The sequence below is a fragment of the Eumetopias jubatus genome, unplaced genomic scaffold (genome assembly GCF_037043125.1).
Source record: "Eumetopias jubatus isolate StellerSeaLion01/CBP00866 unplaced genomic scaffold, mEumJub1_p1.0 scaffold_9, whole genome shotgun sequence".
Taxonomy (NCBI): domain Eukaryota; kingdom Metazoa; phylum Chordata; class Mammalia; order Carnivora; family Otariidae; genus Eumetopias; species Eumetopias jubatus.
The window spans coordinates 88,414,320-88,429,344 of record NW_028274815.1 but is presented as its reverse complement, the minus strand read 5'-3'; the positions used below and the strand labels follow the sequence as shown (position 1 = coordinate 88,429,344).

Below are 15,025 nucleotides of genomic sequence, written 5' to 3'. Positions count from 1 at the left end.
CAGCCTTTATCTCAGGTCCCATCAGTTAGCAAATTCCTGCCCTCTGTGCACAATGGCCGAGTCAGGGAGATAGGCATAGGCCCAGTCTAAACCAGTGGGGTCAATCCTAAGATTTTGTCTGGGATCACTGAGAAAGAGAAGCTCTCTTTCTGCGGGGATAGCTGAGGTGTTATGTATCCCAAACCTGCTGGTGATGTGGAGAGCGCCTGCCTCAGAGAAAGGAGCCAACATGGAGGACAGCAAAGCCAAGAGATAATGGAGAACAGCATATGAGTACCTGGATCCAGCTGTGTCTGAAGTAAGATATACCCAAACTAGTTTCTTCTTCTTCTTTTTTAAAGATTTTATTTATTTATTTATTTGGGGGGGAGAGAGAGAGAGAGAGCACGAGAGGGGGGAGGGTCAGAGGGAGAAGCAGACTCCCCACTGAGCAGGGAGCCCAATGTACAACTCGATCCTGGCACTCCAGGATCATGACCTGAGCCAAAGGCAGATGCTTAACTGACTGACCACCTAGGCACCCCTAAACTAGCTTCTTAATAAATATGCAATTTGTATTTTGGGCAGGACATTCTACACATTGCAAGATGTTTACCATCTCCAGTTCCCACCAGCAAAATGAAGGATGTTTCTCTAGTCATTGTAACAACCAGAATCACCCCCCATCATTTTCGCATATCCCAGATGGTTGCCCTTGGTTTTTCAGTTACTTGAGTCAAGAATTTCCCCCTTTTTATTTATTCCAGTTGGTTTTCTGACATTTTCAAATAATGACTAATGACAGTCTATCAACATTTTTGGGTGTCAGGGATTTAATCCTTAGCATGTCAGTTGACCTTGTAGGGCACAGGACTAGTTCTGAGAGGAGTCAATGGCTAGCACCTGTCAACATGGACAAATGAAAAGTTGTCCAATTCTGGTTCTGGAAAAATGGCACAGAGGGACAGACCTCAGCATATTAGGGCAAGCCTTGGATATTGGGATGACAATAGCTTGACCTAAATCAGGACAAGCCCACGATGCACTCCCTTATGGGCAACCAAGTATGGCCTCCTTTGGGAGATTAAGAGAGCCACTTGGAAGGGTAATACCAATTGAAAAAGAGATGAGAACTCCAACATGTTCAAATCAATAAGGATCCTTATAAGATCCACAAAGATGGTGACTGGGTCTGTGAGACCAGGCCAGTGGTGGGAGCTCACTTAGAGAGGGAGGGATTCAGGCTGTAGCATTCTCTCTGAGCTGCAAAGGCTTTATGAGGGGATGTTGTGTCCTGCCTCCACATGTCAGGTCTAAGTGAGAGGAGGAACATTTATCTCAACATTGGAAGGGACCTAGAGATGCTCTGGTCTTTCCTTCCCTCTAGTAAGGCCCTAGAGTGTGTTCCCTCAGGCACAGCTCAGAGCAGGCTGCTAATAACCATCAGTGCCTCCCCTGCCTATGGGACTGAGCATAGACTCCTCTTGGCATTCAAGCCTGTTTCAACCACAGCTCCCCCATGCACTAGTATGTGGTTTTACACCAGGCATCAGGCCTTGTGTTGCCTCTGGTTCTCCATCTATAAACAGTACGACAGCAGTGCCCACCTCCAAAGGTTGTTCCAACAGATAGCAGAGTAAGTGTTGGCTGCTACAACCATCATTTTAGGATTTCTGCTGCATTCAGTAAAGAGCCAGAGATTGGATGTCTGAAGTCCTGGCCCTGCCACTCGTTTAACTCAGAGCTAATAGTATAATTTCTTAGAGTCTTGATTTCTTCATCTATAAAATGGGAATAAGGACCACATCTCAAGGAGATATTGTGAGGACAAAGGGAGATAATGTTTGTAAATCAAGTATAAGGAAAAGATTTTGGATAGTATGTCAGTCCCTCCATTTGGAAAGGCCCCAGGCCCTGGCCTCCCCCACCTCCTAAAAAGCACAGTTTCGGCAGAGATTCACAGGGAGGCATCCAAGGGGCTTGACTCCCCCTCCTGCGAGTCTTCACACAACTCTGTGCATCTCTCCTAGACTAGCCCATCTTGTTAACAGCCATTTGTGAGTTGTCCTAGCAGCTCTGCTGAGGGCTGGCCGCTCTTATTCCCTGGAGCTTGCCCGGCAGCACCCAGTATGGATCTTCATGAAGAAATGTAAATGAAGGCCTGCCTGTGGAGCTTCTCCTCTGGGAAAGAAGACCCAGTGCCCCCCAGTCAGACATGCCACCTTGTAAGTTAGAGGCAGAGATGTGACTCCTGCTCATAAAATCCACAGGGCCTGAGCCCTCCGCTGAAGGTTCAGCTTACTGGTAGCTGGTGACAAATGCCCAGTACGCAGGCTGACTGGTTGAGTTTCCTTGAATAGAACGCTGTTCTCCCTGTGGGTGTTAAACCAGCAAAGGGAAGTTAGTTCTGTTTGCTTAGTGCGCATGGGTTCAGAACACAGAAGTTATGTGACTTGAATGTAAAATGGCGCCAGATCCTGCGAAGTTGGCATATCTGCCTCTATAGTCAGGGTACCCCTGCCCCACAGACTTGTGTGTTGTCCGACCGGGCACCCTTTCCTGATATATTGTGATGGGCACTGCCTACATGTCCTCTGTCCCCCTCTTCTCATGCTCTCATTCTTGACATTTTATTTCTGTAGAGGGTTTAGGGTCCAGCTTGTGGAGCTACAATAGGCTTGAATCTGGGTCATAATGTTCTGTGAGCAGTGTGACCTGACCTTCACCCCTTCTAAGGTGAAGATTGCTCATCTAGCAAATGAGAATAAGAGTACCTTTCACTGAGGGCGGGAGGGTTAAGTGAGCATGTAGCATTCTTCCTTATTATAGTGTTGGGCCCTCACTATACTCTCCATCCATAACCCATGCTTATACACATTCACTTAATTTTTGTAGAAGAGTAAAATGGCTCCTTGCTGAGATTTCTTCCAGCTCAAGGATCTGTGTGATAGTCAAAGACTTGGTGGGTGTCTTGGCTACGAAGGCAGTGAGATCCTATTTCAAGAAGCACCCTGACGTGTTTCAGGCTGGTAGGGCAGCCTTCTGCCAGGCATGGGTCTATCTGGCTGATGTGGGGACAGGCCCACTTTTCTGGAGGTCGGTGACCTCTTGAAGGTCCTCCTGTTGGTGGATTCCAGGCACTCTCCTCCTTGTGCTCCAGAGAACAGCTCCCCACAGCTCGGGCACTGTGAGGGCCAGACAGACAAGGGCAGGGCGATGAGTGTGCTGGTCTGGGAGGTCAATTCCAGGCACTTCTGGAATTGATGGACTTTGCTGCTGGCACAAAACACTTTCCCACAAGAAAAGAATGTGAGTCATCTGGAAAAAGCACTCTACCTTCCAGGCAAACGAGCCACTGGAGGAGAGCTAGAGGTTCTGCACACCCACCAGCCTGTGGCTCAATACTTACTGCCCAACCAGTGGATCTCTGGCATGTGCTGGATATGGCTGTCTTGACATTCCTGGTCTCCTTAATGACCCACCACCCTGTGCTCCCCACATGGAAGCATTCTGTGGTGGTAGGTGTGTGAGCCAATGTGCTGGCCAGCAGGGACACAGTTGTGGCACCTGCCCCCTCATGCTCCTATCCACTTGGGCATTTCTGCTTGGGCCCACTCGGCCTCTGCCCCCAACCTCACTGCTCGCATCATCCAGACACAAGACCTCACCATGTTCATTTTTATTTAAAGACTCAGAAACACAGGCATCATAGTTTGTCGTCACTGTCAGTTCTTCCAAAATCACACGCTGACATTTGTGTATAACAAAAACATCGGTGTGTGTGTGTGTATGTGTGTGTGTGTGAACTGTGCAAAGTACAAAGAACTTCCCAGCCAAGCAGCTGAGCTTGTTTGGGGTGCCAGAGCCTGACATTCACACAGTGAGGCTGCCAGGGAATTGCTTGCCCACTGTCTCCCCACTCCACTTCTGAGGCCCTTTGGTGGACCAGATATCCCTGTCATTTCAGTGTCCGCTGACCTCAGTGGTGGCTATGGCCTCTACTGCATTCCTCAAAGTGAGTCACCTTGGCTGCCAAATGCCACTGATAACCAAGAAGTGTACGTTGCTGGGCCAGGGTAGAATGTGAGGGTTCAGACAAGGTGCTGGTTTCATCTTAATAGCTAAAATAAGTTTGTTCTTCAGGGCAAGTTGGCCCAAAAGGTCTAATTCTGCTCCTGCTCTTGTCTGTGGGCTAAAGGGTAACGAAAGCTGATGGATTTGGTGGGATGTGTTTGCCAACAGCCCAGAGCATGGGGGCTGGTTGTGCACTTCCCTACTGTCTGGGAGTCCCACCCCAAAGGATGTCCTGGTGACGGCTGGCATATGGCCTTGCTTCCTTCCCAAGGTCATACCAATGCCTGCCCCAACTCTGCCACAAGAGAGGCTGGCTGATGCCTTGCAAAGGCACTGGACGCTGGCCCCAGCTCTCTGCCATGAGGGGTGCTGGGGGGCCCTGGTTGCTGCTGCCCCACTAGGCTGTTCAGCAATTCCCACCTACCACGAGCATCATGTAGGCGGTGGCTGGGAGAGGAAATAAGGTCCAAGTTAGTCTGTTTTGTTGCTTGGTAACTGCTTTCATGTTTTTAAAAAAGCTTTCCTTATTATCTGGGGATTTGAGTTAGTTCTGGTCTCCCTGGGGAACCCGTGTCTCACTCAGCATGTTAATCCGTGCACATTTTTGGTGATGGCATGATTTTAAACATGAACATGATTTTTGTGCGTGGCAGGCGACTCATTTGGCATCAATGGCAAATGGATACCTTCTGGTTGTCATTAACTCATGTCCAGGGCTCCCTGGGTTTAAGCTGGATTTTGTCTTTCTTTGATTCAGAACAAATTTCTCAAGTCTATTAAATCTATGATCATCTGGAGAGAGGAGAAGAGCCTTTGTCTAGGCGTGATCCCACCAGCATGGTAGCCACCTGGAGGTAACAGATAGCCAAGTTACATCCCCAAATTAGGAACTCTGAAAATAAGTGTTTGGTATTTCAAAGGCATCACATCAGGCGAAGGAATGTGTTTCTGGATTTTGTTGCATCTTTGAAAACCAGGCGATCCTATGTTACCAAAGGCTAATTTAGTCAGCCTAATTTAAACTTGAGTGGCTTTGTAACAATGAAGAGAGAAGGGGCTTATGAATTGTGACTTTGAGCTGATAGGAATGTATCCTTAAGGTCTGACTCTCTTGAGAACGAGACTGCCTCATGACAGGGCTTCTCCCGTCTGTGTCTGTGGGAGGGCTGGGCTGCTGGACTCAAGAAGAGGCCTTGATGGACCCCGTCCAGGGCAAGGTCCCAGGATCAAAGGTGCCCCTTCCCCTCTCTCTCCTCCCGACTCCCTTGGATTCTGCAGGTCTGCAGCAATGGCTCAAATCCCTTTTCTCATTGTACTTCCAGTCTCTAGACCAACATTTGTACTGCCTGATAGGGAAACATTTATTAAAAAAAAAAAAAAAGACGAAACCATCACAAGGTGGTAAATCTGAACTGTGGTTGAAAACTGCACGTTTCAGTACTGAGAAATCATATTTCGATAATGCTAATTGTAGTCATTTTCTCTAAAGCAATAAAAGGAAAATTCTGCCTTCCTAGGCTGGGGTTGACCTTCATGTTCTTTTTACTGCCACACAAAAGGCAATTATAGTGACCCTTCCTTGAAATGGTTCCAGTTCTTGAATAATAATTACCACTGTCTAGACATAGCATGGGGCTTTGGTAAGAGTTTAAAGAAGTTGGCTTTTTCCAAACTCCCTCCAACCACTTAAATGGATTCCCTCTTCTTCACGGACAAGTAGCCAGCACTGATGTTGAGTATGTGGGCTTTTCAGAGTTTTCCCAAAATTCACATGGTACATATAAAAATCCTGCCCACTTGATATCAGCTCATTTTTTTCTTTCAAGCTCAACCAAGTCATAACTGGTTTTACAAAAAGGCAGCACCAGATGTATGAAAAATAGGCAATGTATGACCTATTAGAAATATAGAAAGTCTAACAGCTTTACTTTAAAAAGATGTTGTAAGAAAGAAGCAATGCAAAGGGACAGTGGCGGCAAAACGAAACGTGTGGCTTATAATATGGGTAGGAGACAAAGCCAAGTGCAATCTCATGCCTCCAACAGGAGTTGCGTGCTGGGCTGCCCCGGGGACTCAGGCCACCCGGCCAAGGCCCTGCGCCAGGGACACCCTTGCCGAGTGGCCAGGTGGCAGGCGACTGAGGTATATAGAGAGGTGATGGAGCAATCTGGACCCCCCACAAGAAGCCCAGGGCAGCTTGTCAAGACATTCTGCCGATGCCCTGGGCTCCGTGCCTGCCACCCAAGCCCCGCAGCCCTTCCGCAGCTTTCAGGCTCGTGTGGGCAGCGAACAAGAATGCTGCCGCTTAGCAGTCTGTCACAGAGCCGATCGACCCGCATCAGCAGCTTCTCTTTTCAAAGATATTTCTTTACAGTTTACGCAGAGGGAAGCATTTTGTCAGAGAAAAACCCCAGGGTGTGCTCTTGGTGGGGGGTTGTGGGCAAAGGCACGACCTCCACATCCCCCGGCTCCCGTCCCCGTCCAGGGTGGCCTCACCAGGAGCCTCGAAAGGGACCTGGGACCCTCAGTGGCCTGCCTCTCTCTGCCCCCTGGGGATCTCGGGGAGCCTTCGTGCCTGGGGAGCGGGGTGTGGGGAGCGTGTCCTCAGAAGCTCTCCACGAAGCTGCCCGGGAAGAGACCAGTGCGGCCGTTCCTCTGCAGTGTCCCCTTGTACCAGCCATCCTCCCGCTTCTTGTGCACAAAGACAATGTCGCCTTCCTTCAGCTCAATCTCTGCCTCGCTCTGGGGAGGGTACGAGACCACCACGCGGTACCTGGGGGGGGAAAGAGACACCACATTGGGTGAGCCTGACCCTAGGCTGGAGGATGACCCCCAGGGCCTGCTCTTCGCTCTGCCTTTCCTTTTCCATCCAGTGTAAATTATTATAATTTGGGGCTACTTCCTCCACTTTTAAAATTTTCTACTTTGATTTTAATTTTTAAACAACCTTTTCATTGTTTATTAAAATTAAAAAGAATAATTTCCCCGTGGTGTCCTTGTGGACCTCGATCTATGCAGCTGGAACGTTCCTGCCTGAAATGCAGTCCCTCCCTCTAGCCCAGCTCGGACTGTGGCCTCACCTGGGGGGGGGGGTAGCAGCTGGAGGAGGGCAGCTTTGGCTGCTGGTGTGGAGGTGGGCAGTGCATGTAGCTGGACCCGCGGCTCCACGGCAACCACCCAGCAAGCAGCCCCTCCGCCTAGCCCAGAGCATACACTTCAACTCGTGCTGTCTGCCATTGGCCACAGGAGAGGAATGTCAGCCAGACTAATGGCCAAGGAGCAGAATGACCGAAGAAAGAAGAAGAAGAAATGAGAAGAGGAAATGAGCCAGGGGAGGAGCCATGTACTGGAGGGGTGGTGATGCTGGACCTCGGAGGCCCAGGGCTTGACCTGGACGATAGGGCCCACCCCTGGGAGGTGCTGTCCCACTGCTGTCTCCTCCCTGGCCGTGCCTGGGCTGTGGTTCCTTCACCCTCAGTCTCCTTTAGGCTGCCGGCTGTGAAGGTCTGTCGCCTGGGTTCTGCCTCCCCCACCGGCCACAGCCACACAAATGGCCCCTGAAGGAGATCACCCAGGTGTCCCTGAAGCTGGCTGTCCTAAGGACTATCACGGGGCTCTCTATGTGGAGCCTCTGACCTGTATATTCTGGTTGCGGGGAAAGCAGGACATTATAAAACAAAAGAGATCCTACATCAGCATTTCTTAAAGTGTGGCCATAGACTCCACGACCCCTGGGTCAGATCCCTGGCTCTATCCTGGACCCACTGATGAATCTCCGTGGAATGGGTCCAGGAGTGTGGATTTTCAACAAGTTCTATGGACAAATGTTTGCTTGCTGCTGTGTGGGAGTCAAGGTGAAAGTGCTGAGCAAGTCTTCATTCTTCAGCCACCTGTGCATAGGGCCTGGGGCGCTGGCCCATCGGGGTCAGGACAGGGAAGCCATGGTTTGGGGCAGCTGGGGTTGGTACTCTGGAGGCTGGGGGATGATGCACAGGCAGAGAAGACCCAGGCCCCACTCTGGGAAACTCCCGGTCCCAGCTTGTTCCAGGCTGTGAGAGCAGGGGGCAGAGAGCAAGGTGGCTCCTGAGGCCACCTTGGCAGGCCCAGGCACTGGGCCAGCCAGGCAAGCTAAGTGCTTTGGAGTGGCTGCAGGTGTGGGAGGGTTGGACCCATTCCCACTGCTGTCCCTGCTGGCTTTTGGGGTATAAAGGAGGAGAGGAAAGACAGTATGCCTCTCGCCCTCCTCCCAGCCCAGAATCTCTGCAAATGGCTGCCTGCATCCTCTCCCCAAAGGACAGCTGGCCTCCATGTCTGTGAGATCTGTGGGGCCGGCACCCAGGCTGTGTATGCAATGGCAGGGACCAGTGCGGGCCCTACCTGAGGCTCTCTGCCCCCCCTCCACCCTTCTCCAAACACCGCCGCCTTCTCTTCCCCGAGGAAGAAAAGGCAAAGAGTGAGATGATTTCTCAGACTTCAAACACAAGTTTTGGCTTTTGCCTCAACTGCCAGATGCGAAGCAACAAGCAACTCTGAAAATATAATTTGCTAGAAAGAAAGTAATTTGGTGCTTCTGAGCAATTCAATGACTTAATGAGCCCAGCTGGATGATGTGGGCCTTTTATATAAGAGTTGAGGATTTAACGTTCCTGTCCAGATCATTCCAAGACTCTGAGCTATTTTTCCTGCTGCTTGAAAGTAATTGATACTCCCTGTTATAGACACAAAGGGCCAAATGAACAGTTAAGGACAGCAGCTACTCCCATGTTGTGACCGTGGTGTCATAAATCAGAAGAGACTTCCCTTGGCTGAGGTAAGGTTATATCAACCACAGATCGTTTTCAGACACAAAACTCAGGAAATCAGAAGGCTCAGAATCAGAATGAATTCCTACCATTGCATATTGCAATTAGCTTCACATGTGAGGTGTGGCACGTCCTCCTCCTGAGTCACCTGCTCCCCTCCTGACAACAGGGGTCACAAGGGGGCCTCTGAGCTGCAGGCTCTTCAGAGCACTTGCTTTAGTGCTGTTGAGGACGTGTGATCCCCAGCCTGGTAGAATGTGATCATCGCAGAGCAGGGTCCCTCTAGGAACTTGGAAATAAGTGTACATCTATATCCTGAACACTAAACTCTAGTATCAACACACGTATTAGTTGCCTATTGCTGCTGTAACAAGTTTCCGCAATAATTTAGCACAAATTTCTTACAGTTCTTTAAGTCAGACATCTAATAGAGTCTCATAGGATGCATTCCTTCTGGAGGCTCGAGGGGGAATGCACTCCCCTGTCTTTTGCAGCTCCTAGAAGCTACCTACATTCCTGGCTGGACGTTCCTTCCTGCATCTTCAAAGCCAGCAACGGCCACTCGAGTCCTCACACTGCATCATCTTGACCCTCTCTGCCGCCTTCCTTTTTTACTTACAAGGACTCTGTGGTCACACTGGGCCTGCCTGGATAGTCCAGGATAATCTCTCCATTTTAGAGTCAGCTGGTTAGCAACCTTTATTATGCTTGCAGCTTTCATTCTTTGAGACCATGTGAGGCCACAAAGTCATGGTTTTGGGGATTAGGGCATAGACATCTTCGGGAAGCCATTACTCTACCTACCATGACACATAACAGATCAAAGCCAAAAAACTTTTAAATCCTAACAAAGCCAAACAATTCACAGGCTGGTAAGAGGTGAGGATAAATATATGGAGTATGTGAACATGTGGAAAAAACAACGTTGCCAATCAAAAGTGGGGGAAGGAGGTGCTAGGCAGCCCTGGAGGCATCATCAGATCATTCTTCTATATGTCACACCATTTCATATTATTACAGACATCATTTCATATATTAGTATTGTTCTTTTTCATGCATTCATAATTTCCCAAGTATTGATTTATGTGTTTAACAAATATTGTAACTATCAGATAGGTATATCCCCACATTGTAGATGGGGGAACGGGGACTTGAAGAAATGAAGACACCTATTTGGGTGAACTGGCTGATAAGTGGTCAGCGCACCTGTTTCTCAGAGCTACTCTGCAACCTCCCCGAGGTGTAAGAGAGCCAGGAGGCAGGCATCTAAAGGATGCGCAGTGGGGCGGCTGGCCCAGGAACTCCACCGCACCTGCCCAGGGTTGGCATATCCCTGCCAGGGAGACGGGGCATTAGACAGAGTTACTGGATCCCATAACTACCCTGCTCTTATGTGTACCCAAGTACCTTCCAGAAATGTGGCTCCCTGCATACACTGTCCATAGGGCTTAATATACCTAAGAGTAGGTTCCCGAGAAAGGGTTGGTAATGGGCACTCTGGTTTACACATTAGGCCTGTGGGTTTGGCTCCTACAGGTCTCCTGAAAGCCAGGCCTGCCTCTAGTGAGCTGGGTTGCGGGCCTGGCCCAGTGGGCCCGGGGGTAGTTCTCTGTGGTTCGCTCCCCTAGGCAGCCTCCCTCCAGCCCAAACTTCCTTCCTCTGTGAGCAGTTCGGAGAGCAGCTCCTGGTGTCTTCCCAAGTCCTCAGGAGGGAAAAGGTGAGATCCGAGGAATTTTGTACATAGGAGACACCCCAGACATGCAGCAGCCACAGCCCTGCCGCTCCGCTCAGGGTGAGAGAGACCCCCTCCTCAGCATGCTGGTGGTAGGAACCTCCTGGAGTCTGAGCCCCAGCTGCCCTTTGCCTTTCTCCCACCTTTGAACCTGTAAAGTGGCCTTGTGCACAGCAGGCTCTCTGCCAATCTGTGGTCTGCAGAGAGAATGCCCGGGCCTCCGCAGCAGGGAGTCTTGTTACAGCTGCTCCCCTCCAGCTGTGGGCTGAGTTTTATTCACAAGCCTACAGGGGCCCTAGGCCAAGTGCTTTCTGGAGCTGCCTCAGCCCAGAGACTAAGGCTTTCCATTGTTAAACCCTCGCTCCAACCTGCTGGGGCTCCCCAGGACATGAGGCAGCCTATGGGCTGCACAGGGTGAGGGAAGGGGGCATTTGGGGGCTCATTAGGCAGTAGCTTGGTTTCAGGCTGTATTTTGAAAACTCTCATCACTAATGAGCTGCACAGCGTGCTGGGGACAAGCAGGGTGCCACGAGTCTCTGGGTACAATAAGCCCTGATTAGATGGAATATTCACAGAATGAGAGTAATTCTCTGAACTTTCTAGTTAATCATAGACTCCCATGATTTTTTAGAATAGGGTCTTTTAAGACCTTTTATGAAGGAGTCTGGAAATCAAGGGATCTGAGGAGAATAGAAACCTAGGGGAGATATGAGAGCAGCTTTGAAATATCTAGGTCTGTCATTCTCAGGAGTCACCAAATTTGCGACCTGAGGCAAAGGACTGGGAACCACATTCAGAAATCACAGGCCGCTGGGGGTTGGTCTTGTGGAAGGAAGAAGGTTCTGACATGAAAGAGTTACAGAAAGTAGGAGGAGCCTCCCTGGAGGAAGAGAGAGAAAGTGTGTGTGTGTGTGTGTGTGTGTGTGGTATTTGTGAGATGTGTGTGAGGTTTGTGTGGTACATGTATGCTGTGTGGTGTGTGTGTTTGGGGGTATGTGTGTGGTATCAGGTGTGGTGTGGTAAGGTGTGAACCCAGTCTCCGCAGGGCCTGGGGGTTTGCTATAGGGGAGGCACCTCATGGTCATGGGTTCTGCACTGAGTGAGTCCGAACAGCAGGTGTATCTTGGACAGACGGGGGGTTGGTGATCAACTGTGGAGGACCCAGAAGCATATGCTGATATCCTGGCAGGGCTATGACATGGTCCATATTGTTTGAAGGCCAGAGTTCCACCCAGGTTCCTTGGTGGGCAGACTGTATATTGGGGGGACTGCTGACCATGCTCCTCTGAGTGGGTCAGAGCCCAGGCTTTGAGGCTCTGAGCCAGCAAAGACCTGTGGGAAACCTGGAGTGGACCCCCTGGGCTGAGTCCCATGGTCTTTGTGCCCTACCCTGGAAGCAGCTCTGACATCTTAAAATTATAAAGCATTACCCCCAAATTGGCTTCAAGCCCTGGCTTGGCTGCTAATTTACTGTGTGATCTTGAGCAAGTGACAGCCTTTCAATAACCTCTGTTTCTTCCTCTATAAGATGGGATACTGAATTTGTAGGGTTCTTGCAAGGACTGCAGTAACATACACGAGACACCGAGGGCAGTGTCAGCAGATGGTAAGCGCATGCACAGCACGGCTGTTCTAGGTGTTTATGGCTGGAATCCATACTGGTTGGTGAGTGTCTGAATGTCACTCCAAAAATGCGAGCTATCATTCTAAATGCAGGCATAAATGTGGACTTACACTACAATGCTTGATCAGAAATCCATAACCAGCTCACGCTGCCCCTCCACCACCTGGGGAGATTGTCCTCTCCGTGGCCCTGGGTCTCAGCACCACAGCATCAGCCCAGCTACAGCCCATCATCTGGGTACGTCTTGGCAAACTGGCCTGTGGCTGATTTGTGTGGTCTGAGAGCTAAGAATACGGTTATTTTTTTAAATGGTTGAAAACCACGTCAAAATAAGACTATTTCATGACACAAGAAAATCACATGAAATTTAAATTTTGGTGTCCGTCAGTGGAGTTTTACTGGAACACCCACACCCATCATTTCCACTTTGTCGATCGCTGCCCCACACTGTCATGGCAGAGCTGAGTAGTTGTGACAGAGACCTTATGACCTACGACGTCTGCGAACTTTACCATCTGGGCCTTGACAGGAAAGGTGTGTCATCCCCCATTTAGGCGGAACCTCAGCTAGCTCTGCCTTGGTGCCGGAGGTTAGCAGGTGCTCAGGACAGTGGTGGCCTTCTAGGCTTCAGGCACCGGGGGGCACGGGAAAGAGCAGGCCGTCAGGCAGTGTGGCTGATGGGAGGGGGGATTCTGACAGAAATGCCAAGATTGCTTTCTCAGGAGACTGCTCACGTTTTTACTATTTAAGCAGTGTTCCAACGAGAAGGCACTTAGAAGGGAAAGGACTTCGCCGCTGTCCTAATTTGACACAATCCCCTCTCTCTGCAGTGCCTTCCAACCCTTATTCGAAGCTCTCGAAGGACTGCCTCAAATGGGCCCAGCCTCCGACCCCTTGTAAAGTTCCGGCACCCGAGGCCCCCTCCCTGGTAGATTCAGTTTATTGTTCTGTAAAATTCTAGGCTTAACTGTGAAATTTCTGGTTTTGGTAAAGAACAAATGAATATTGGCAATTTTGTATAGTTCAACCCAACAGACTATATACATTGAAGCCAATTTGGGGGTAATGCTTTATAATTTTAAGATGTCACAGCTGCTTCCAGGTTAGGGCACAAAGGCCATGGGACTCAGCCCAGAGGTCCACTCCAGTTTTCCCACACGGCTGAGGGGACATAGTCCCTCACTAACATCATCGCTCACTCTTTGGGCTCAGTACCCCATCAGTTCTGCCAAATGTCCTGATGAATCCCTTGCAAATCCCAAACTCAGGACCCAGGTGGATTCAGAATGTGAAATATGCTCCCCTTCATTCCCAAATGTGTTTTATCTGATGCTCACCATCCAAGCTCAGGAGCCTAGTAGATGTGGGTAAGAGGGATGTTTGGTAAATTTAATCTGCCGAACATCCCCACTGTCACTGTTCCCCTCAATGGCTCCAAACTCAGAGACCCCAGCCCACACCAAGGTGCCAGAGGATGTGACCCCAGCCCACACCAAGGTGCCAGAGGACGTGAGCCACCTCCCTTACCTCTCCCTGGACAGAGGCTTGGGTTCAGGACGGATGGCAGCCATGGAGAGAGGTGCTTGCCTGGAGGGGGATGAGGAGAAGTTCAGATCCAAGGAGCCCGCCTTTCTGTGCAGTGGTTCCATGCCCACGGCACCCTGCATCTCGCTCTCTATGGGGCAGGACCCTGCCCTGCTGTGGATGGACAGCGAGGACACTTCGGGCCCCACTGCACCCTGGAGGGAGGTGTCCACTGCCACCTGGGGGTCGTGGGTTGGAGAGATGGATGGTGGGGAGCGAGATTTCTTCTTGGTGGATGCCCCAGCGAGAAGCTTCAGCAGCCCACTCTTCTTCTCTTTCTGGAAAGACACACAGAATTGAAATCCAGTGGGTTAATACTCCTAAATGCCCTTGTTGTTAGTGAGTGGGGAGAGAAATATAATCTTATTTAGAAACTTTAAACAAAACCTTGTAAAGCTGGTTAAAGGAAGAAAACAGAGCTAAGACCGAAAGTTTCTCCAACCCTGGTTTTCCTTTCTTTCCCCAAACCTGGCACAAGTGCCCAGAACAGACACAGGAGGCCCCGGGGGCAGGCCCAAAGGCACCATTCCCGGAAGAGGATGCTGTGGGGGGTCCTTCCCAACAACGTACCCCTCGCCATGGCAGGGCCATCCCGGATGGGCAGGTCACTTGCTGTGCCACAGGAACCAGCAGTCAACACAACTGGCTTCTTTTTACCCGAGCGGGCAGTGAAATGATTCTACATCAGGCTTCCTGAGATTAGCTCCCTCAGCCCCTGGGTTTATAGGGCCGAAGCCCATGTATCCTGCACATCTTTGTTTGGAAACCCTGGGGAGCACTGTATGCAAACTTTCCTCTGCAGAATTATTTGTACCACACAGTGTGTATGTGTGTGCGTGTATTCATCACATATATTCCCTGAGAAAGTTCTTTGCGGGCGGGAAGGACCGCTTGTCCCAGAGCCAACGGCAGCTCCCCAGTGAGGGTGACTTCTCTTCCCCGAATTCCCTCAGTGGGAAACATCCTGATAAGACCTCTTAGCCCAGCAGGTGGCTTCCTTATCTTAAGAGAAAGGGCTGTTACGGAATGTGACAACATGAGGTCACGGCTCCTCACACACAAAACCAGTGACATAATCAGAAGATTCTGCCCTTACAATCATGGGGCCATGAATACACCGTCCCACTATAATGTGCAGACCCCTCTCCTGCTCCATAGCTCACTCCCAGTTCTCGTGGAGGACTCCCCACCGCGCCCCGCAAAGCCACCTGCCGGCGGGACGATGAGCAC

At 50.3% G+C, this 15,025-nt stretch overlaps 1 protein-coding gene across 1 annotated transcript in view; it reads right to left on the bottom strand.

Annotated features, from left to right (window-relative positions):
- Positions 1 to 3,643: 3,643 nt before the first annotated feature.
- SH3RF3 (SH3 domain containing ring finger 3) overlaps positions 3,644 to 15,025 on the bottom strand; it is a 361,651-nt gene continuing 350,269 nt past the window's right edge. The window contains exons 9-10 of the mRNA XM_088026672.1: positions 13,739 to 14,073; positions 3,644 to 6,826 (exon numbers count right to left, since the gene is read on the bottom strand). Of these exons, the coding sequence (XP_087882798.1) occupies positions 6,658 to 6,826; positions 13,739 to 14,073 (504 nt within the window). The 3' untranslated portion in view covers positions 3,644 to 6,657. The remainder of the gene's footprint in view (positions 6,827 to 13,738; positions 14,074 to 15,025) is intronic.